This window comes from Opisthocomus hoazin, chromosome 2 (assembly GCF_030867145.1).
Source record: "Opisthocomus hoazin isolate bOpiHoa1 chromosome 2, bOpiHoa1.hap1, whole genome shotgun sequence".
Taxonomy (NCBI): domain Eukaryota; kingdom Metazoa; phylum Chordata; class Aves; order Opisthocomiformes; family Opisthocomidae; genus Opisthocomus; species Opisthocomus hoazin.
In genome coordinates, this window is record NC_134415.1 from 107,023,536 (window position 1) to 107,048,782 (window position 25,247).

The following is a 25,247-nucleotide window of genomic DNA, read 5'->3' on the forward strand; positions in this document are numbered from 1 at the left end:
GAACTGGACACAGTACTCCGGGTGTGGCCTGACAAGTGCTGAGTGGGGTGATCATGTCTCTGTCTCTGCTATTAATGCCCCTCAGCTCAGTAACCTATTTGCCGTCTTTGCTGCAGTGGTACACGGATGATTCATGTTCAACTTGTTGTCCACTTGGACCCCAGGTCCCTTTCAGCAAGACTGCTCCACACCCACACAGATCATAGGCTGTACTGGACTCTGGTTATTCTGACCCAGGTGCAAGACTTTGCACTTGTCTTTGTTAAACTTCATACTTCCTTGCTAGTCCACTCTTCCAGCCTGTCCAGGTCTCTCTGTAAGATGGCTGACACGTCAACCTCACCACCCAGTTCAGCATCACCAACAAACTGGATGAGGATGCTTTCAATCCCATCATCCAGACCATTTATGAAGATGTTGAAACAGTATGGGGGACCAGTGTCAATCCCTGGGGGACCTCACATGTGACAGACTGCCAGTCTGAACTATGCCATTGCATATGGCAATTATGAGAATTAAAAACTCTAGCCTCATTTATTTCTCACAATACAATAGGATATAATTTCTCATCACCCTCTAAGGAAGTCAGACTGGTGTTAATTGTTAGCGGATCCTACAAAGGAACAGAACTGCCAGAAGAGCAATTTTGTTCAATGAGGATTATAATAATTCTGAGTCAATATCCTCATTCTTACAGAATAGACACCTTAAACGTCCTTAAATGTATTTCAAATTCCATATGGATACTGTGAAAAATCCTCTTTCTGGGAAGATGTTTCACTATTTTCTGTATTCCATAGTAAGTGTTGTGTGATGAGAATGCTCAGTACTGTCTGTGAATTTCTATATTTGGAGCTTCCATGTCAGACAGTAAAACCTTCCCTAAAGACCAACTTGTCATGTTTTAGCTCCTCACTATTTATATCAAAATTTTGCTTAATACAGTTTTAGATTTAGAAGTATTTACAATTTGCTGGTTGAGACTTTAGACTCATAAAGATAATTCTTTCCAACATTTCTCTTTAAGCCCGAATTTCAAGCTCATGCCTAGGCGGCTCGCAGTTACTATAGAAACAGCAGATGCCCCACAGGAAATGAAAATGTTTCTTATGTAATCACTGCTGAAGTTCATTAGCTACTTGATACTGTCTTTGAGGGTAATCATAGAAAATTATGTAATTTTTAGCCTCAGTAGCTGTTCCAGCTTTAGACTCTAGAACGTAAGTTACATAGTAGTCATGGTAACAAAGAAAATGTTGTGTCAGACTTAGCAAGACTAGTGGCAAAGAATGTGTCCACGTTTAGTGATAAGCTTGTTATGTTGTGCACACTGAAGTTAGTGGCAAGTAATGTTATTACACTTATTTGAATTACATAAAGCTAATATGTCTTTTTTTAATGTATTAAACCTACATATTCATTGCCTGTTATACCCTCAGAACTTGCATAAATGGTTGAAATGTTTTTATGGGAAGAAGGTGTGGAGTGGACACACAGAAAAAGTCTGGACTGTTCTGTACTGCAGATTTTTTATACATATGGGGGAAAATAGTCAAATGGCAATTGAGCTTGATCTCATAATCAAATTCGTGTGTGATTTTTTTTTGTTTACTCTTTTTTTTTCTATCCAAGTCAATAAAGTTTCATCTGAACATGATGGGATCTTGTTTGATTGTACTTATGTAGCCTCTTAGTATCAATTGTAATCAAAATTTTCTTGCAGCTTTAGAAGAAAATAAGGCAGAACATAGAATGTTTGAGATTTCCATGCTTGTAATAAGAACAAAACGAGCCTGTGTGATTCAGTCTTGGTTTTGTCTTTTCAATATAAAACTCGTATATCAGCATGTTGCAGTTCATTGCATAACTTTACTTTTCCAGGTACAACTGTGCCAGCATTGTTGAATAGCACCTCCAATCAACTTTACCTGCATTTTCACTCTGACATTAGTGTGGCAGCAGCGGGTTTTCACCTGGAATACAAAAGTAAGACTGCTTGCTGTTTGAAACTTTCTCAAAAATAAGCATGCATATGGAAAGGGAAAGAGAGTGTTTATATTCTTTTTATTCTTTTGGGTTTTGGGTTTATTTTTTAACTTCCCCTCACTATCAAAATCTACTTGGTATGTACGTGATATAAGTGATATTTATTAAACTGAAATTTTAAATTAAGTGATGTTTGATATTGCTGAAAACCAGCTTTCACAAGTTAACATCATATAACAAATCAACATGGCTATTAAGAACAACATTTTAAAAATGTGCGGTTTAATTATGCTATGGGATTTTTTTTCAACTTATTTCAGCTTAATTCTGAAACTTAGGTGGCAAAAAAAGTAAGAGTTATTTTCAGTGCTTGGAATAGATAAAACCAGAACAGATAATACATTTTTTCCCTATTTATGCATGTATATGTTTATTACTTGTTTTTTTTTCCTTTCGTGCAAATTCTTTTCCTTCAACTTATTGCTGTAATTCCAAAAAAAACATTATAATCCCAGAGCTACAAGAAAACACTACAGTTATCTTGGTAAATCACTGTTGGTGTGAGCAGAATAACCTAAGGAGGTCAATGGCAAATTCTGCAATATATCAACTCTATATGTTTTATGGGCAGCTTGGGTCTAAAATACAAGGCTTGGTGTTATAAACACCGTGGATCATATCATATAATCATATTTAATTCAAACATGAGTGGGTGTATTATTACCTCTCAAAAAATTTAAATACTGTAGAATATAGTAAATTTATCACATGTGCTTGCATAATATTGCTTTTATTTGGAACTAGTTATTGCTAAGAATATTCTAGTATTTTAAAAAATAATGTGATTATGAGTTAACAGTCTGAATGCTTTGATGAAGGTCTCAAAGTAAATCCGCTTTAATTTTGTAATGTGAATGTGCTCTATTTTCTAACAAAGTGCATTCAAGAATTTTCTTGAAAGTGGAATTCAGTTTTGTATCACATGCCTTCCGATATTAATGTCTAAAAATGTTAATAGTGTTATTCATCTTTTTAAGAAGTACACATAATTAAATAAATACATGGATGATCTTTAATGAACTCTATTTAGGACTGAGATTGAAGTATGTAAAATCTAAATATGTACAGATTTTCAAAAGACCGGTTTTTCAGCTCATAACAAATATTTTAAAGTAGATATAATTCACAAGATAGTCTTATGTTTTCATTTAGTTTCCAGTTTTTCAAGCATTCATATTTAAGTATGCTGTTGGTTTTTTAAATATTACAATTCTAATGGTGATGCAGAATGAGAATGTGGCTATTACTTCTGCATGAATTTTTCTTAGTATCTACTATTTTGACAAAGCTCTCCTTTTTTAAGTCTGAGGACCCCTCCTCCCCAATTGGTCATCCTGTTTTTCTCCTCAAGCCTTTCCTCTTAAGCTGCAGTGATAGCATAATTTCATATGAACTGTAAAGAAGTATTAATTTATTCGAAGGAGTTGCTGTACAATGAACATTATGAAGTTCAATTTTTGTCTTTTACTGTATCAGTTCTATTATCCCTGTGAGTCCTGAAAGAAATGTGTTTGATTAAGAAGTCAAAAGTTTTTGGCAGCATGCAAGGTTTCCTGGATTTATGCTTTTGTTTGTCTCCTAATTGCCAGTCCCACAACTGTGCTCTGTTAAAGCACCTGTTGACTTCAGTGGTTCCAGTATTTCAATGCCAGGGTTTTTCAGAAGTGCAACTCAGTACAGGTCAAGGTAGCAACACTGAGCATTCAGAGCTTAGTTAACTGTTCTGTGGAAGGTCTGCCAGGAAAGAGTAATTTTATTTCGTATGTGGATACATGGTCTCTGCAGGGCTACCAGGAATATAGTACATCTGAGCGTGTCTCTGAATACAGAAACTGAGGAAAGCTCCACAGCAAGAATTGACTGTTTTATATTGAGCAGTCACCTTTTTAGATCAAGAAAGAAGATGAGAAGGAAACACTTTTCTGTGTAACAAGATGCAGATATTGCTAGTGTTTGATTATGTATTCTGATGCCTGTGATCATTCGGTCACCTACTGTTGGAAGCACCATCGGAAAAAAAAAATACCATTGATTCAGAAGCCAGACTAAAATTTGGAATGAAAGTGTGCTTTTGTTTAGGGGTTGTCGTACTAAAGCAAGCATAAAATGTTTCATGTCTGGGAAAAACATTCAACATGAAATGCTATGTTAGAACGTCAGGTATTTTTTAATAAAAACAAATAAAAAGGGGGCTAGATTCATAGACTTTCTGAATAAAATGCTTTGCAGATGTAACATTCAGCTATACTATAAGATGCCTCAATTCTTTCGCTTTCTTGCAGAAATTTGCATGTGTGAGTAGTCGTAGTGGGGATCCTCGATATCTACTTTTAAGGCTGTTCTGCTTAAGAAGACTAGCTGAGCAGCTGTAGCAGGATTTGTGTCAGCATTTTAATTACCAGGACAAATGGTCAATTATTCAAGTTCACCTTATATTTAAACATTTTTCTGGAAAGTAGTAGAGCACTAAGACCAGAAGTATAAAGAATACACCACTGTTGTGAGGCCAGAGATCTAAGTTTAATGTGTTCATTTAGAGGATAGAACTGGACTTGGCTGTATGTAGGATGTAGTCAATTGGCCATGATACTTAAGTGGGTACATGGTTCTTGGTTCTTGTTCAAACATGTTTTTTTAAAAAGTTTATGTAATGGAATTACAGAAGACAGCTTAGAAGTTTTTCTCCTTTGCGGAAATTCTCTGTATACCTATGTGATAAAGATATTCCTCTGAATAGTAGCAATGTGGGTTCAGGTCATACCAGGTAACAAACACCTCCTCTCTTATTTTTTTGCAAGTTGTTGGTAGCTGCTTTGCAAGAATCCACTCTGTCTTCTTTCAAGTTTGTCTTCATTGAGGACAGAAAAAAAGAAAGGATTTTGGACCCTGCAGTAAGAAAGGCCTTCTTCCCCATTCATTGATTCTGCTCTTTACTGTAGCACTTCTATTTTACGTAGTCACAATAAAAGGAAATTCAGCGACGTACGGAAAAGAATAGTTTTTCAAAGGTGAATGACAGATTTCCAGAAGGATTTATGTAACATCCCTTTCATTTCCTGATCAGAAAGCAAGATGAGGGGAGACATTAGATTAGAGAAAGAAAGAGAGAGCATGAAATTGTTGAGAAATATTGTTGGTAAGAAGAGCTAATATCAGTATAGATTAATTTAAAAAACTGACATAATTATGCCAGTTTATATAAACTGAAAAACTGTCCCTTAGTTTTGTAAAAGAAAAGAAAAAGATATAATAGTAAATGACAATAATACAATCATGCAAGCAAAACAGAATTAATCCATAATAGCGTAGCACTTCAGCAGCGTAGAGGCAGAAGATGAGTTATTTATGGTGTTTTACCTATGGATAGAAAGAAGATTCATAGAGAAGAAAGACTCCAAGAAAAAAAATTTAGCTAATCCTCACAGAACTAAAATTGGTGGGCCTGCTTTTTGTTTAATTTTCAACTAGGTCATTTTGTTCTTCTTTAAAGTATTATGTTTTAGAAATTTGGTGGGTCTTCTGTGACCCTGATTAGAATTTAATAATGGTTTTATTGGAAGTATTTAATCTGTAGTTAGGCTTATTTTAGTGCTTGAGTCATGCTTTTATGAATCCAAATGCACTTTTATATAGTTCCTGCTTTTTCGTGGAATGGGAATGGCTTTGTTTATTAAGTTGTTTTCCTGAGCAATCAATTGCTGTCAGTCAAAACTAACAATAAAAATTCACAGTGGTTCTGATTTTTCATTGTATTTCAGGGAAATCCAGAGATCATTATTTAATTTTATTTTCTGGAACAATAAATCAAAATGCCAAACTTCATAGCTACCTACATACCTCATGGTATACAGTCTTAGAGTTCTTTTCTTTTGCTACATGTACATAGTTCCCAATTAGCATTAATTGAAATTATATGTATGCATCAGAGGACACAAGATCTTTTAATGTGATTTTAGATATAAGTATTTTGGAAAAAGAAAAAGGTATCTGTCTTTGAAACTGAGAAAGTTGTAGTGCTTTTCATGAGGCCAAAATTTTGCAAATCCTCTTTCACATTTCACATTGCATTTTATCTTTTTTTTTTCTTTCTTTTAGTTTGGGAACCAGGCTTAGTACTTATTTCTAAAGCATTTCAATAAAATTATTTAAGTAAATGAGCTTTGTTTAAAATCTTTTGAGGATGAATAGAGAATATTACAAGAAGTGCAATTAAAGTTGCTGTGTGTTCACTGTTTCTTGATTAATAAGAGCTGTAAATAATTAGAACTAAAATCACTAAAACCCTTCCTATGCAAGCGCCCAATAGATAAGACAATGTTAGTTGTAGAAGAGTGGAGGGGTGGCCTTACACTTTAATATGATTTCTTATCTAGTGAGAAGTCCTTTAGGAATTACATTGAAGACAACTAGCTTTCCAGCCACAGATATTACAAAAAAAAGTCAATTTGCAAAAAGAGGCTGCTGATCACATCAAATCCAAATAACTTCAGACCTTGCATCAGCAGGTGCAGGCTGGCGACTAAACATCAAGCAGCCACTTACTCACTTCCCCCAAGCAGGAACGGGAAGAGAATTAGAAAGCTGAAAGTGAGAAAACTCGTGGGTTGAGATAAAGACGGTTTAATAGGTAAAGCAGAAGCTGTGCATGCAAGCAAAGCAAAATAAGAAATTCATTCACTGCTTCCCATCGGCAGGTAGGTGTTCAGCCATCTCCAGGAAAGCAGGGCTCCATCGCATATAGTTCTTACTTGGGAAGACAAACATCATCACTCCAGATGTCCCACCCCTTCCTCCTTCCCCCAGCTTTATATACTGAGCATGATGTCATATGGTATAGAATATCCCTTTGGTCAGTTGGGGTCAGCTGTCCCGGCTGTGTCCCCGCACAACTTCTTGTGCACCCCCTGCCTACTTGCTGGTGGGTTGGGGTGAGAAGCAGGAAAGGCCTTGACAGTATGTAAGCACTGCTCAGCAATAACGAAAACATCCTTTTCAGCACGAATCCAAAACATAGTCCCATACCAGCTACAATGAAGAAAATTAACTCTATCCCAGCCAAAACCAGTCCAGCAGGCTACAACAGGGGTAGAAGAAACAAAGTGGACCTGATAGCTCATTTAGCCTTATTTTCTGCACACATTTCAAATTGGAATAGTAGGTAAAACTGCACTAAAGTAGCCATTCCAGAATCCTGCAGACCCCTGATGTCATTATATGAAAAAAGTCTTCATAATGAAATTAGGGAATGAGGATCACTTAGGAACACCCCCTTCATCCCAGAAGAAATTCCAAGGAGCAACAGAGGATAGTGTGCTCAAGTCACTACTAAATTATTTATCCAGAATACAATTTATTTATCTAGAACAGAAACAGTACATCACCTTAGTATTTCAGAAGAAATGGTGAGAGCAGTTAAAAAGACTTTTTAACCAGTGTGTTATAAGCGTGCCTGGTTTTAGATCAGTATGTTAGGGAAGACAGCTTTATTTCAGTAAAATGTTTAGTTTTCTATCATTTGAATCACATACCTTATATTCCACACTGTATATTGGTATTTTAAAGTAACTTTATAGAACTTTGTAAACGCTTCATAAAAGCTTCAGCAACTGATGATAGCTTATTCTAATCCTAAATGTTTCAGGACAATATAAATAATTCAATAAGTGTTGTTTTATTTACTGAAACTTTGTCTTCCTTTTAGCAATGTATCTTTCTCTTGCCCTTTCCATTTTTGGGTTCTTTCTATGTATGTCTTTATTTTCATGGGAAGGATCTGGGTAGTTTGCTCCTAGAAGTTCATGTCTAACCTAGGCAGTGCACCTGTTCCACTTGCAGCCTTCAAAACCAAACAAGTCTTCTGGTGAACAATACAATTTTTTCATTTACTTTCAGAAGTTTTTGTGTTAGGCATCAAGAATGCAGGCATGAGTTGGTTGTCCAAGTTGAGTGGTCATACTCAATTTGTATGCTACGGTCAAATTGATTACTGAGATGCATTTTTTCCTTCATTTCTTTAGGGCTTTTTTTGGTTTTGTTTTGGATTTTTTTTAAGTCAGATACATGAACTCACTCAAATTAAAAGAAATAATTGCTCAATGCCTTAGAAAAATTTCATTCTGGTCATAACATAATTGTAAGTATTGTTGAGAACCACTGTGTAACGTTGCTTCTTGTTATATCGGAAGGGTTGTAGGTGTTAAACTAGTTGCAGTAGCCTATGGTGAGAAAGAAAACAGTAAAAATGTGCAGCAGATAACTGTAGAAAGGACAGGAATTAATCACTTTAATCCTTCATATGCATGAGGGATTTTTTTCCCCCAAACTGTGGTGGAATAAGTAACAATTATTTTCACAGCTGCCAGCAAGTCCAATCAAAAAGTCCTTTGTTGCATTTCTAATATGTACAACGGTAGGAAGAATAAATATTTCTGCTGTTTGATTAAATTTGTTTTAATCTTAATGGACAAAGGAGACTACTATCCAAACGTTATGGTTTAGAAATGTGCCTGTTTAATTCAATTGCATTTGTGGGCACAGATGTTTCAAGCTTGGTCTTAAAATCTCATTTATTAATTCAGTAGTAGTTCCAATATTTTCTTTAATGTACAAACAGATAAAAAAAGTCTAGAAATAATGAGTGTTTGCTCATACAGCATGCTGCTTGGACCTCTCAGTTGAAGTCAGGTTTGTTTTAGTAAGAACTGAGTATATGATGAATACAGACATGTAGGTTTAGGCCACAGATGTCTATGTATATGTGTGAATATATCCCAATGTAGGGATTAGAATTAAAATGTTTCCATAAAAATGCTGGTTTATGCAATCAATATTTTAATGGTGTCATCTAGCCTTATTACCTTGAATTAGTATGTAGCACTGTTCAGCATCATTCTTTTTCTAAGCTTTTGTTTTACAGCGATACCAAGATAATATAATATATGTGAGAACATAAGTTTACTTTTAATTACTATCTCCTTTTCTGAAGGTTCTCTATTTCATGTTTCCAAGCATGAAATTTTCTCAGGAGCTAAAATAATGGATTAACTGTTAAGGGGACTAATGAAAACAATGCCTAGCTTTTGTAGTACTTCTCTATCATAAAAATCTAATAAATTCAAAGATAAAAATCAGACTAGCAGAGAAAAAAATGTGTTCGTCTAAGCAGCATATTGGATTTTGTAGGTCCAGATTAAGATCTGTCATGCAATTTGATCTTTAATGTGGCTCTTCAGTGCAGCAATCCTTTCTTTTTCCCAGTATTAAAGCAGGTATGAATCATAAATTTAGCAGGACCTGATCCTGTCAGTATATCTGTACAACTTACTAGCTTTTGACATGAATCTGACTCTTCTTACAGGAATTCTGTGAGATAAACACGTTTTCTAGGCTGGTGTCTGAAGTGTGCAGTTTTGGAAGGGACGCTTGGGTTTTGATATGTATGATCAACAAAATAGAAAGAACAATTCACTCCAGCTTGATGTTTGTAATATAATAAAGAACAATATGTTTCAGTTAGCCACATAGTGGCGGGAGGGAGGAATTCAAAAAAGAGCCTGATGACCTTTGGCCAAACTGTCAAGAAATTCTTGTGTTGTTCATTTTGCAGCTTTCTGAAATGGACACTAATGGGTATTCACATTGTCAGATATGCCAGCAAGGGTTTTCTTTCTGCCAGCAATGGCAGTGATGTTTGGACAGAATTTGAGGTAATCGTAGACGTATATAATTATGGAAGTGAGGCATATTTGTCTTCTGCTACAGTGGAGCCAAGAAAGTATTTAGCAGGCAGTAAGTGGAAGAAGGTCAGGGAGAGGGTTATCATTCCTGACATTGATGTGTTCTCTCTTGTACTGTATAGGAGAAGCTGAACTCTGAAGAGCATGCACTAAGCAATCCTTGTCTTTTTTTGATTGCTTGGACTTGACATTTAACATGTTTTCCCTTTATTACTGACTGTTCAAGTACAATCTATTTTAATGTATTTCAGACTCTCTGAATATTTAAGTTCTCTAGTTTGTCCCAAATATCAGAATTTGTTTGCTTTCTCTCAAGCATTCTTTAGACATTTGGCCCAGTTCTAACTAAACTAAGCTAATATTATGTAATGATTAAGAATGATGAGGGTTAGGATTCACAATAATATATGACTCTGTTTCCAACTTTCTCTTTGCTTTTGCAGAGGTAATATTGCTTTTTAATGTGAGATATATCAAATAAACTCAATTACAAGTGGGTTTTGCATGGTGTTTTGTGATATTCTTACAGAATATTCTAAGTTGTATTATCAGACCGAAGAAGTAGTATGTGCAAAGTATTATACAAAGTATAAGCAGCTAGCAGAAAGAAAAAGTTTTTAGCAGGTTATTAGAATCTGTTAAAGATAAAATATGTACTGTAATACTATATCTAACAGTTGCATAGAGAATTACTTTGAAGATTTTCTTTTGACCGTAGTCTATGTAAATTCTGTATGCTATTTAACTAATGATAGAGCTATATTACAAGCACATTATTATTGCTATGCAGTCACTATTATGAAATTGTCTGTGACTCAAAAATCTACAAAGTGACTTTATTCATACAGATATAAGACTGCAGGCCTGCAACTCTCAGCACAAAACAGTGCTGAGTTCAACCAAAAAAACAAATTTCTTGAAGACAGGAAGTGAACCTCACATATTCACAAAATGCAGCAAGTGCATTGCTATCTATAAGCAATTGAGTCACAATATCTTTGTTAGATGTTTGTTTATTTAATACTCGTCAGTTTGGAGCAGATACTTTTGAATTTTATTTTCTATTCAAGAGTGAGAAGTGTAAGGAAATGCAGAAAGAAGTCTTGGTTCGCTTAAGCTGTGTCTCAACACTGGATCCTCAGATTAGTAAACAATAGTCTACAAGAACAAAATAGTCTATATTTCAATTATTGAGATAAGGTGTTATCCTTCACAATGCTGGAGCAAACAGTTTGTATAGATGCAGATCACAACTATTTAGTATCTATACTCAAATTTTTCAGACATTGATACATTTATGGTGTTGCAGAATACAGAGTGGTTGACCAAAAGAATCATAATAGGACAAAAGAATCATAACAGGAAACTGCAATAAAACCAAAACCTTTGAAGTTATGATGATTTCCTTATGCCCATTTGGAACATTACAGTTCCGCATAATGACCACACGTGAAGTCTCTAGTGGTCACATGAAGTCGCCATAACATCATGTGAAAGTTGATGATATTGGTAGAACACCAAAATTTGTAAGTTCTGTGGTAGAAGCTGCTGAAAATCTTTAAAGTATGTTTAGGTATTCCTATGTATAGGTATTCCTATACATAGGAATGTATAAATTAGCAACTACTTCAGGGACATCCTGTAGCTTGCACCTATTAAAGAATTCTTTATGTGCTAATTAGAAAATATTTACTTTAATGTCTTGCATCAGTTTTTATGAAGACTGCGTTTCATACCTTGGTAGCTGTAACTCAGCATTAGAATGGCTTGCCATTATCACTGTTTATTCCTGAAAAAAGTGAAATGTGTTCAGACTCAAGGACACAGTACACAGAAAGAATGTACAAGATTTTGGAACATATTTACAGGAAAGAAAAGAAACGGCTCAGCAATCACAATTTCAGGTGAAAGTATAAAAGGTGCTTCAAATTTCTGTGTGCTTCATTAGGAAAAATATATTTACTTCAATTAAACCGTGAGTTGCAAGATCTGACTGGAAGTTGCTGAGGTGGGAAACACAAAATTCTTATGTGTGTATTTAACATTTGTAAGGCATTTATATCTGAGTGTTGAAGAGTAGATACATACAGGTCTAGGGTATAAAGTTGAAAACCTGTCTGTATAAAAATGTGTAAACAGTATTATCTGAAAGAAAATCATATTTCAGTAGAAAGACTAGAGTCTTAGTGAATAATATCAGATATTGTTTCATGATGAACCATCTGGAACAACAGACTCCAAAATGTTAGATATCAGAGTAAACCCAAATATCATATAATTTCTGTACTAAACACTGACAAGTTGCACTTACTGTCACCAAAGGGGTTAGATTTCTGAAGAAGACAGTGAGAGTTGTAGCATTTAGTCAGTTATTTTTTCATATAAGTGAACTGAAGGACACACAGTATCACATTCAGGAAAGTAGTATTTTAATCTGATTTTTACAGAATTTTGTGCTAATAAATTCTAAAGATCTGTTCTCACACATTGTGAAAATAATGTCCATTCTGTCCTGGCTTCTACACATAATATTTTAATAAAATGTATCAGTTATATATTTATGTTTCAGTAGTAATTTTCTCTAATAAGTGACTTCATGATTAAGATTATACAAAGAAAGTTTTAATTTTAGAAGTGGAACAAGATTCTGTTGTCAGACCATAAACAGCTGGTCCTTCTGCTTGCAAAGAATTTAAACGTACAGAATTATTGAAACTAATCAGCAGTTTCTCAACTGTCTTGTTCATTTGGGGGATTTTAGCTTAGATAGCAGAGGTGATATTTAATTTTCAGTTGTACTGAGTAACAAACTCCTCAGATAAGCACACAAGGAAATTAAAGTGATATGCATCTGACAAAAACAGAAGCTAGTACTTCAGGTTGCCAAATTTAGGTGAACACATTTGAAAAATTACTAATCATGGAGAGTCTTTGTAAAACTAATCTGTTTGCTAACATCTGGCTTAAAATAGTTAAGAACAGACTGTTCTGTGACACCTATTCAAAGAATTAATTTTGAGTACTATATTTCAGATATCCAAACTTCCTTATAGTCAGTGAAGTTGTCTAAACATAAGGAACAACCTTGGCCTTTAGCTGCTATTCCAAAAGGCTCTACCACCTAACCTCAGTAGTTCTGCTCATCTATTCTTGAAAGAATACGCATGAAGTGTGTTCCCTCTTTCTCGCTCCATTTCCTTCACAAGGATAAGAAAAGAGAAAAAAAAAAAGGCTGTTTAATGTGCTAGAATTACCATACTGTTTGAAGACAATAAAATGGCATAGTATGTGATAGCAGCATGACATAGTAATTGGTACAGACACAGTATATAATCTTTGTGTTTCAGTCACATCATTTGTATTCTGCAGGGCAGTTCTGAAAACCTCTGTGTTTTAAACAAAATTTCGGTTTAATGTTGAAATAAGTTTTTATTTAATGTTCTCTTAAAAAAAGCAGTGCTGTGCAAGGAATTCATTGGAGCAGAGAATGTCAATGAAGATCTGTTGTCCACATATCTATGTGTTTTCAAACTTTGTGTTTACTTTCCTCAGCTGTGGGTCTTGCTGCCTGTCCAGAACCAGTAATACCTAGCAATGGGATCAAATCAGGAGATAGATATATGGTGAATGATGTTTTGTCATTTCAGTGTGAGCCAGGATATACGTTACAGGTATTTCTTTCTTTTTTCTTCTGATTATACATTGTGGAATAATTGCAACAAAATGGCAATAGGCCCACCTATTTTAAGGAAGAGTCTGTAGTGTGTCCATAGAGGTGATTTAAGTAGAGCCTATGTGAGTACTTCCACATTATAAAGCTATGAATGTGTAGCGTGTCTGGCCCTCAGTAAATCTGGGCTGGCAAATCTTGTCTTAGATTAACATGCCACTGAGGATTAAAAACCACCAAAATGGACAAGGAAATAATATAGTTAAAATGTTTTCTCTAGAGAAACATTTTAGTACTGTTCTTATTGAAACTATACAGTGTTTTTCCATTTTTGGAAGTGGTTCCTCTAGGTGAAATTTTAACCACAGTGATAGAAACACATGATGGGGTTTCCTGTTCTGCTCAGAAATTGTAGAATTTAGTTTCTAAAGTGAGTTTTATTCATACTAAATCTACTCTTAAAAATCCTTCAAGGAAGGATATGTTACAACTTAGTTCACAGTTTGGGAAAGTTCACAGTTCACACACTTGTTTATTTTCCCATGATAGACATGTTATTGAGCTCCTGTTTGTAAATGTCACAGCACTGTATAAATCTGACTGAAAAGTTTTTTCGTTCCTCATTAGTTCCTCTAATTCGTTCACATATATTCCACCACCCGTGTGATGCATTGAAAACATCTAACTTCAGAAACTTTTGGGTGGCAATAGGTCCTGCTCAAGACAATGTAAAAACATGCCACTGTATCAGAGAAAGCAAAGTGTCACCACTTCTGCTCCAGAGAAGGATGAAGTCATGGCTCCACACCTGATGTTTGCCAATTCAGTGCTCCCTCAGCATATACAGGCTTATTCTTTGGTCTCAGTATTCCTTACTATTCTCCTAAAATTCAGACAGGCTTCAGACTGTATTTCTTAGCTCTGGCTGTCTATGGGAACACCTGCACTTGAAAAGTCTCGCTAGGTAATCAGCAATATGCTTACCTTCTCAGTCATGTATTACAAATATAGGGTCAAGTCTTTAACCTAATCCATGCTCTTTACATTTATAGCATGACTTAATAGAGCCTGTGTCAGAAGCATCCCACACCCATAGCAGAAAACATTGTCATATATGTATCCTACTAATTAGATTGTGCACAATAAAGACTATGCTACATATCTTGAGTGCTCACTGCTCATTTAATGGTTCATGGATTGCTTACAAGCCAGCTGATGCTTCGTATGTAAAGTACTGAAGATTTTCTCTTTCTAGCAAAGGAAAACTTAATGTTATTTTTTAAATATCTACTGGTTTAAAACCTTTAACTTTTGGTCTTTGTTAACTTTTTTCCCTATTTCATCTTTCCATTACAGTACCCTATGTAGGTAGCAGTAATGTCATTAAGAAAATGAGAGACATAGAAGATTTGATAACATATTTTTATTATATGTCCCTTCAAAATAAATGGCTGTCATTGAAGCTTGACTTCCAAATAGATTCTGACTTCCACCTGAAGACTGCTAATGAACCATTAACCTGATATTTCAAAGTAGCATTAAACTAAGTATACGATAAAATGCCATACTCTACAGATACCTCTGTATTGCTGTAGCCAAGACAAAGGTATGGGAACTGAAGTTTGATCTTCAGTGCTATTAATTTGTTAGGATAGGGTGCTGGCAAGGTTTTGGCTTAGGTGAAGTATCACTGTTCAGTAATTAGCATTAGCCAGAGACTATTCCTGATAGACAGCTTGCATCATAACACAGTTTTGAAGATGGATTTGGGAGAAAAGTTAAGGAGGTAGATATACCAAAGAATGTGCATGTGGCCTCCAGGCTAGAAAACAAGCCCAAGCACTTCTGCTAGTATAGCTGTAGCTTATATGTTCTTACAGTCATTTCTCATATACATTGAGCTAAATTTATTATTATGAATGCCTAGACTCAGGACATTCTATTTCAATGCAGAATCTATCTGGAAGTCAGCCTATAATAAACTTGGTTACATAACAATAAATAAAATCATATTTTAAAAGTTCTTGGATTAAATCAAAGTAGTATCTTACTAGTCTCTTTTTTGCTTCTTTAAGAAAGACTTCTGTTTTGAATACTTGTAGAAGATCTGTGTGGAACTCTATTTTTATTCAGTTCCACCCTATGGTGAAAGGATCAGGATCTGGTAGTGATGCTGCTAGGCTGTCATATGATTGCTGTTCATGTAATTGCCAATAGGTGCTTAGCACCTCATTGCTATGATCCAGGCCACTGGTTCTAAGTTGCTGAGGCTGAAATATATATAGACAAATATCTGGTTGTTGGGTAAGCCTGTAGCAGTGATCTGATAGACAGAAGTGAAAAACCTACCTTGTACTAACTGTTTCCTCTGGAGATGGAATAACGTCTCATCCAATTTACTCCATCTAAAAGCCAGCTATCTAATCTGAGTTGGCTGTTCAGGCTCTCATTGTGACACTAGACCTAAACAGCCACACAACTCCAAGGCCGATTCTTACTAAGATTTTTGTGTAAGGACAGGTACCTCACTCTAAAAGCATCATCTTTCTTCACCGATTAGGATATCAAAAGGTTAACATTGGTATCTAACTTTAAACTGCTTAGGTTTGGTAGGATGATTCCTACTTGTATTGCGCATCATACTGCGTGCTTTTCTCTCCCTACTTTTTCAACTATGAAACATCTAAATTCCACATAGGAAAAAATGAAATTATTCCATTTTTATGACATGGATTAGAAATAGATAAAACCTCTAGATACAGCATCATTGAATTTTCTGTGCATGCTTAAAATAGTACTGCTGATGTTTTGAGGTGAAGTGATAACAGTAGAATATGAATACTTCAGAATTAGTTGGAATGAGTACAGGAAACCTTTTGAAGGTACACGTTGTTAGCCCTGACTTGATGTTTTTGATCTATTTTTACTTAGGAAAAAAATCAGAAATGTGAGTTCACAAATACAGTATTAGTATAAATTGTGTTTTTGAGGAAGAGATCTGAACATAAGAAACGGATCTGTATTAAAGCTAAACTTTAACACACTGTGTTTAACACTATCACAAAACCACACATTGCCTTTTGTCTGTATGCAGGTCTTTTCTGTAGTTCTTGAATATGACTAACTGCACTTTTGTTTTTATATTTACAGGGATTCTATAATGAATGACTTAAAATTTCATAGCTTGTTGTTCCTGAACTCTACTTCTTACCCGCATTTCCATACACATACAAATTTAACCCTAACTGTGGAATCTGACATGTAAAAAACAGTTTCATGATCTTGGCTAAAGTGTAAAACAAAAGACCTTCAATATAGAAATTAAATAGAAAACAGTACGAATATTTTCAAAATATTAATGAGGATTTCTATGCTATATGGAGTCTGCTGTAAGAAAGTGTGTACATATGTAAGTATAGTAGGTTGCCAAGACAGGACAAGTAAAAATGGCTCCAAATGAAAAAGAATAATGAAAATAAGGTTCTAAGAGGCACTATTACATGCTGTTCAACAAGTATAGATCAGCATAACTTTACCGATCCCTTTTTTTTTTTCACTCTAGCTGTGAATTTACCCTCAGTCTTTAGAGAACATATTCACAGCTAGCAATAACAATCAGGTGTGGATTAGTTTATAATTGAGACTTACCAGAAAAGTCTTAGAGCTCAAGCTACTACCTGGAGACGCATAAGAAAGGTAATTGCTAGCTGTAGGATTAAGTGTCTCCCCCCAGGAGGGGATTTTAAAAGACTGAAATCAGAGTGTGCTCTTGTTGGAAAGAGGCTTGAAGCCAGAGGAATCATTTCATTTTATTTTTCAAAAGATCTTTTATAGGCCATTTTACCTTTTTTCCTGACTGTGGTAGTTAAATTATGGCTTCCCTCTGACTCACATCAGAGACATGCAATCACAGAAGATGAGGAAGAGAGAATAAAATAAAACAGGGAATATTGCGTTAAGTAAATTATTCAAAACCTCATCTATTTTGCAAGTAACTAAGATGACACAATAAGTGCATGCACATTTTTCTTTTAAAATAATAATGTTGCTTTAAAAAAAGTATTTTATTGAATTATTATCCATTTGTAGTATTTTTATAAGAAAAAGATTAATTTTTCATAATTTTAAGGAAAATGCATTTTATTTTTCTTCCAAGTAGCTATTTGGAAATGCTTCAATTTCTCTTTCAGAAGCTGATTGTCTATATATACCTAAATAAATGATTAAAGTAGTTTTATTACATACAATTCGTTGTAATTGTATATGAACTTTATTCAAGGTATTGTGCATAGCTTCTTTTTTGTAAGTATGCTAAATGATGTGCAAGTAATTTAATCAAATGGCTTTTCCTTTACTGTAGTTTATTTTGTCTTTTTCTTATTTTCGTAAGAATTTGACTGCTATGGAAAAATAATATTTAAATAAGTCTCCATATCTAAATATTAGACTCTTAATACACTTGATAAAAATAAACAAAAGACATTAAATGACTTGCCCAAGTTCATATATCCAAAGGATTAAAACAGGAACTAAACCTTGCTCTGTCCTGTGTCTCAGTCTTTATATTAGACTCTTTCACTCCTGCCATTTATTCATCTTTCAATTCCAACAGAGGAATACATAACCTGAGTTCCTCAGAGGACAGAAGTGGCAAAAAAACCTTTTAGTTTGCACTACTGTTAAGTTTTCAGCTTGAACTGTTACCAGTGCAAGCAAAGCTGGGAGCATCTTATGGTTGGTCCTGAATTACGTTGGAGTAGGCTTTGCAGGTTACAGCCATCTCACTTTTTACTTCCAGCTACCATATGATTCTGCTCAGGTCTTATGATGTGTCTTAGCCAGAGTTAATTAAACATGACAGCTAAATAAAGAGGCACTTGTACATTTATAGCTGTCTGCCAAGATGTTGCGTGTATGCCGTGGGTCATGTTGTGAGGCCATGTGAGTGTTCAAGGCCTGCTGGTGATTGTGGATGACTGTCTTGGAATGGTCCTTATCCGTACCATCTGCAGCAAACAGATGTGGAACAAATTGCTCTCTGTATCTATACTACTCACTCAAAGCAATGGTTGATTCACTCCAGACCACAGCCTGAAAACGAACTAGTATGCTTACACTGCGGATGAGAACCCTGAAACTGAAGTAGGGATTGAACCAATTTGACCCTATGAATGCACAGTCAACTGTTTTTCTCTTGTAACCAGCCTTACATTTAGTCAAAAAATGTGAAGAGATCTTCAAGTTTTCAAAGGAAGAGTGTTTTAAAATGTTTATGCAGTAGGAAAATAAGAACATAAAACCTAAACTATTTGAATAGCTTAACAAATTCGTGAAAGTAATTACAATGCAGTTGGTTTATATAAGAAAAGATGCAGATGAGATGATCCAGGAGGTCCTCCATAGCTCTGCCTTCCTGGAAAGCCCCTGAATCTAACATTTTGCCTTTTCCAAACAGGGTCGTTCCCATATTTCTTGTATGCCAGGGACAGTCCGACGCTGGAATTATCCATCTCCTCTCTGCATTGGTATGGATACTTACTTGATTTCAGTGTGTTCTGAACGTCAGTCAGAAGAAACTCCTGGCTTTGTCATGCCTATTGTTCCTTCATGTAATTCTATTTCATTCAAAAATTTTTTTAGTTTCCATTTGTATCTAAGAAACAAGGAAAAATTAAAATAAAACTTCTCTTTACATATGGTATATATGTTATTTGAAAAAATACTGCAAGTGGGCAAAGGAGGAAACCCAGATATTTACCATTGTTTAGCTTGTCCTTAATACTCTGCTCTGAATCAGACTGAATATTCAGAAGGGAGAGGAAAGCAACATATTCCTTTTCCAGCATGCTCAACTTGGAGAATCTTCTCAAAAGCAATGCAGATCATGCAGGGAGCCCAGGAGACTTCTCAAAGAAGCAGACGATCTGTCTGCAGTGGAGAGCAGCTCTGAAGACAAGCTTTCAGGGATGGTGTAAAGAAAAAAAGTTTTAGGGATCCAGAAAAGGTTGACTTTTTTCATCTGCGAAAGCCATTAAATGATGCGGAGTTAAAAAGCAAACATCAAAAGAATTTCCCTTTTGAACACACTAAGACCTTACCCAACAGATCTGAGTTTTCCCTGTGTAGATAATAGTCTTGTTCTACTGTATTGTTTCTTGATTAAGTAAAGTTTAAGAGAATGAGGATTCTGGTGTCTTTTGACATGCTTATTTGAAGAAAAATTACGAATGGAGAGGAGAGAAGCACAGCTCCATCATATCGTTCTGTCACTTCAGCTTTGAAATGCATTCTTCAGTGAATGCTTTGAACTTCGTTATTCAGTCTGCAAAAGCTGGTCCTTTTATCTTCAGATTTAAGAGGAATTTAAAAGATTGGGATGATACCAAGCAATATTAACATCAAATGATTCCTTGTCAAGTTGGACCTATATATTTTGTATTGTTAACTTCTACAGAAGCAGTCTGATTAATATGAAAGCAAAGCTTTTCCTTTAAATTGATTTTAGAAATGGAAAATTTATTCAGGAAGGTATATTTTGGGGTTTGGGTGGGGGTTTTCTTGTGCTAATCTTATTTTGCCCTGTATATTAAATATAATTCCTATTTGCAAACAGTGTGCTTATTGATTTTTTTATTTTATTTTTTTTTGCACATTAAGTTCATGAAATTTTGCTGTCCTGGAAGTTAGAATACCCCCAAGAAAACAAAACCTCAAAATATGGTCCCCGCTCCCCTTCCTCCAACCCTTGAAAAACTGATATTTCTAGAAATGCAAACCAAAATCTGTTCTTTTTGCTAAATAATGTATTTAACATGGCAGGGAGGTAGAGACATTGGAGAAGTTTGAGACAGATTTCTCAGCTTTTTAGTGCAGCTCTTCCTATTTTGGTTCAATTTCTTGTGTGGTATAACTAGTAGATTGTTTTCATTTTTTCAGTGCAATTATCACAATGCACAGTATCACAATTCTGTCACACTTCCTTTGTGTTACTGCCTTAGCAAAGGTGTAAACTCAGGCACTTCTTTACAAGTTCCTTCACATATATATATTTATAATTTAGCTTTATAATTTGTCTTTATGTCATCCTAAATGATGCAAATGGCTTTTCAATCTCCAAATACATGAATTTGCTGAAGAAAAGCATACAGACAGTAAGCAAAGAATAATTCTGTTATGCCGCTACTCTGTCCTCTTCCTGAATTAAAGAAAGAACTCTGGTGGAGTTTTTTTGTTTGAGTTTATCTAAACTCTGATGTGGTTTTTAGCTATGTTAACTAGTAGATCTGCAGCTGCATCATAGATCAGTGTCATAATTCAGTTTAATTCCAAATTTGTTATTTGGATTATGAAGCCTGTCTCAACATAGCACCAGATGTTTTTAAATGTAATTGGCGAGCTGAGGCAATGGGTTACCTAGTCTATATGTGCTGCTACATATTTGCAGTAAAATCACAGTGAACATATTGCATTAATTAAGCATTTCGCTCCAATGTGAATTCTTTTTTTCTTCCTTCATCAGGAATGTATTGACTGTGATAAATTTCACTGTTTGGGTCTCATGAGGATAAAATGGAAAATCCATTTTTGAATTATTCATATGTTAAAAATTAAGAAATAATATTCTTAAAAGATACAGTGACTTTCATTTTGTTTTTAATAGCTAAGTGTGGTGGAACACTGACAAACATGGGTGGCGTGATCCTGAGCCCAGGTTTTCCTGGAAATTACCCTAGTAACTTAGACTGTACATGGAAAATTTTCTTGCCTATTGGGTATGGTAAGTAAATTTACATTTCAAAAGCAACTATTTGTGGTCATTAGCTTTAAATATATAGAAAAATATTCTAATTTCCAGTATGAAATAGATTTTATCCAGTGAATATATTGTGAACCTTTTACATAATTATGCACTATCTTTTGATTTGAAAATATTTGGCAGTTTAAAAATATATCTTTGTCAAAGCAATTAGTTATTTGTATAACTCAACCAGCCTATCTCAGAAACGGATTTCAGAGCAAATGAAATCTACTGCGTGAAGATGTATCAGATGAAATAGATAATGTAACTTCTGAATATAGTGTTCTCTTCGTTACATGAAAATATACTGATCATGTAAAAGAATACACTACTAAAATCCAAACATTTGAAATAGATGAAAAGTACATCTTTTCAAAGGAGTTGCGAAGATTTTGCAATGATCTCAGGTAGCTGTGAATTGACTAACATTTGTAAAAAAGATCAGCTCAGCTTGGTATTCTCATTATTTAGAGTCTATTCAAGTGAGAGAGGAAATCCTGTTGAGATTGGAACAGGAAATAGTATAATTATAGTTTAACCAGATAATGATTTATTTTCTGAAGCAATCGGTTTTATTGTGTATAATTTTATGTAAGAAATTATTTAGTGTAGAAAACTTCTTCTTAGACAATTCTAAGTTGTATAAACTTAGAGTTAAGGCTTGTGTGACACATACAGCATCTTCTCAAATTGAAATTAGTTTGAAAAACTCAGGGAAAAAATATGTTTTTGTGTGTGTTTAAAATGTGGCTATTTTAGGCAGTTTCAATTTTTTACTGGTTACTGGTAAATCTACTTTTTACTTTTAAAATACAAAGCTTTTCTATTTTGAATATTTCTAGTTACAGAAATTTCTTTGCAGTAATTAAGTAAGAATGATTCAGTTTTAAAGGTATTCCGGGACTCATCAGAGACTATTTCAGAACAGCAGGCTACTTTTATTTAAACACCTAGACACTGATGTTAGGTCTATATACATTTGTCGAATTCAACTACGTGCTTGTCATGTTTGCAACTTCAGTGTAAGATTATGTGACTGCTCAGTTCTTCAGAATTTCTATGCTGCTTACATCGAGTCTCTGGTGGGAATCACTAAATGCTGATACTGAACTCAACATGTGTCCAAGATGCCTGGTGTCATATCTCACCTTACATCCTGAGAGCATTTTAAAATGAGTGCCTTCACTCAAGTCAGACCAATCATATCAGACATCATACAAGAGATGTTTGATATGGGGACTTCAGTATGTTCTGTATGTGCCTCTCTATTGATAGCGCTGGAATAAGTTTTCTTATTCAGCCACTGAAATACTTGCTTTCATATCTCCCACTCTGCATAGGTCAGAAAAGGTTACTAAAGCTAAATATCCCATATTCTCAAGAGTGTTCTGCAACAACCAATTTCTTTGGTAGCATATTCAGTTTCTCCTGTAGAAAAAAAATAATATCCCTTTTATACAAGGGATTAGATATCAAACCACAGTAGCGAAGAAATGAGCTATAGAGCAAGACTGAGTGAATGACTTACCGTGGTGATCAATCCCTAAGGTACTCTCCTGGAATTAAGAATATGTCTCTACTGCTTAATAAGAACGTCAGGCAGAGAGTTAAGACATTGAGTATTTCACACTGCTTTGTTGGCCCATTCAGTACTTCTCTTTTATTCTATTCCAGCTAGTTCTTCATAGTCTACCAAAGCAAGATTAGGCCCAAGCAGTGTGGTTGTAAGTTACTTGGTACCACTTGGCTTTAAAAACAGGAGTTCATCACTGTCCTGGTTTTGGCTGGGATAGAGTTAGTTTTCCTCCTAGTAGCTGTTGTGTTTTGGATTTAGTATGAGAAGAAAGTTGATAATACACTGGTGTTTCAGTTGTTGCTAAGAAATCAAGGACTGTTTTTAGTTTCCCATGTTCAGCTAATGAGCAGGCGTGCAGGAGCTGGGAAAGAGCACAGCCCAAGCTGGCTAATGGAAATATTCCATACCATAGACCTCATGCTCAGGTTATAAATGGGCATTGGCCAGGAGTCATGAACTCTTTTCCCATGAGTTTGATCTTTTGTGTGAGTTTGGCTCTTTTCTGTAAGTTCATCAAGTTCTGTGAATTTTGTGAGTTCGGCAAAATCTGCGCATGCAAATCCGTGGGTTCCACGATCATTGCTTGGGGGCCTGGCTGCACAATCATCTGTCGGGCAGCGAGAAAAACTGTATTGTGGATATCTTGTTTTGCATATTCATTACTATTATTACTGTTGTTGTTGCTATTATTATTTCATTTGTTGTCTTACTAAACTGTCTTTATGTCAACCTGCAAGTTCTATTTTTTGTCCATTCTGCTCCCCATCCCACTGGGCAGGGAGGAGCGAGTGGGCGGCTGCATGATCCCTAGTTGCCGGCTGCCAGGTTAAACCACGACGATCCCCCACCCCTCTTTTGATATTGTATATACACATAATTTGAGAAGGCTGTATTAAAAGATCTTAGTCCACATGAAGGGGTGCCAGAACTTATCAAAAGCTCTTCCTGTGAGATTATGCTTATACATCCGACTGTTCAGCATTTTGGGAGTCATCTCTCTCCCTCTCATTTTGTGAGAAAGGCCTGATTCAGCCACCTGACTTCTGGAGGGGGTTTTGTAAGTGATCCTGGGTAAGCACCTTCCACCAGTCAGGAGCTCAGTGCATCTCACAGTGCTGCACAAAGAGAAGAATGGCTTTAAAGACACTGGCCCACACTGGGGGGAAGAGGAGGCATATATAGGTGACATGGCTCAGGAAAGGCAAGGCAGACTAGATAGCTGGAACTAGGTAGGTAAACTTCTGCCTCTGAAAGGTCACTCTGTTAGTAACCTTCCTGGATGCTGAGCTGATCCTGAGCCTTTGTGGGAGGCTTGGCCCAGCTACAGAAATTCTCCTTCAGCAGAGTCCTGACCATGCCATGACACAGCAGGATTTGTGACGTGCCCCTCCTTTGAGTGTTTCTTTTGGCTGGTTTACTAACCTGACAAATATCTGGTTGTTGACTTTGTGACTTCTTTTCATTGGTCCCTTCACGTGTCCTTACGACTTTTATTGGGAACCAAAAAATTAGAAGCTCCAACTCATGCAATAGTTAGAGGCTATTTCCTTAATTTAAGCATCCCACTTTGAATGGTGACTAAAATACAAATATAATGCCTATAACAATTATTATGACATTTATTTTTGTATTTGCGTGCAGTAGCATTAAGCAACATGAGTTATAGAAACCCTGTTTTTAATTTTTCTTTCTTTCTCAATGCTGCAGGTGCACACATTCAGTTTCTGAATTTCTCCACTGAAGCAAATCACGATTTCCTTGAAATTCAGAATGGGCCTTACCACACCAGCTCTATGATCGGCCAGTTTAGTGGAATGGAACTCCCATCACCCTTGCTAAGTACTACTCATGAAACACTTGTCCATTTTTACAGTGATCACTCAGAAAACAGGCAAGGATTTAAGCTGACATACCAAGGTAAGCAGGAACTGGAATGATGAACTTTATAGTTAAAAAGGACTTTTTTTTTTTTTTTTAATTTTTAAAAGTGTATTATGAATATACTATATGGCATTTTTAAATCTATGGATTGTTTAATCCAGAGGTAGAACTTTTTTGCAACTGAAATTGTGTTGAATTGGAATCTTTATTTTACTGATGTAAAAACCTGAAGCCAAGGTGATGTCATTTGTCAAATGTCACATAGCTGATGCCCCTTTCCATCCTATTAAGATGCTTTGTTACAGGACAATATTGCTAATATTCACTGTCTTGTTTTCCATTTTATTTAATCTTGTTACATTTAATGTAATGAATGAGTATTTAAAAATATAATATGAGCTATTTTAAATATTCAAGTGAAAATTTTTATAGTTATGTTATATTTTTGCAACCTAGATTTATGTGAAAATTAACAGGAAATGATAAGACACAAAATAACACCAATTCTGCATCTGCATTTTCAAATACACATATTCAGTA

General features: G+C 35.2%; 1 protein-coding gene across 1 annotated transcript in view; it reads left to right on the forward strand.

The window, feature by feature from the left end:
* CSMD1 (CUB and Sushi multiple domains 1) overlaps positions 1-25,247 on the forward strand; it is a 1,295,699-nt gene that overhangs the window by 1,090,600 nt on the left and 179,852 nt on the right. The window contains exons 37-41 of the mRNA XM_075445037.1: positions 1,882-1,986; positions 13,335-13,453; positions 18,908-18,977; positions 21,113-21,229; positions 24,534-24,743. Of these exons, the coding sequence (XP_075301152.1) occupies positions 1,882-1,986; positions 13,335-13,453; positions 18,908-18,977; positions 21,113-21,229; positions 24,534-24,743 (621 nt within the window). The remainder of the gene's footprint in view (positions 1-1,881; positions 1,987-13,334; positions 13,454-18,907; positions 18,978-21,112; positions 21,230-24,533; positions 24,744-25,247) is intronic.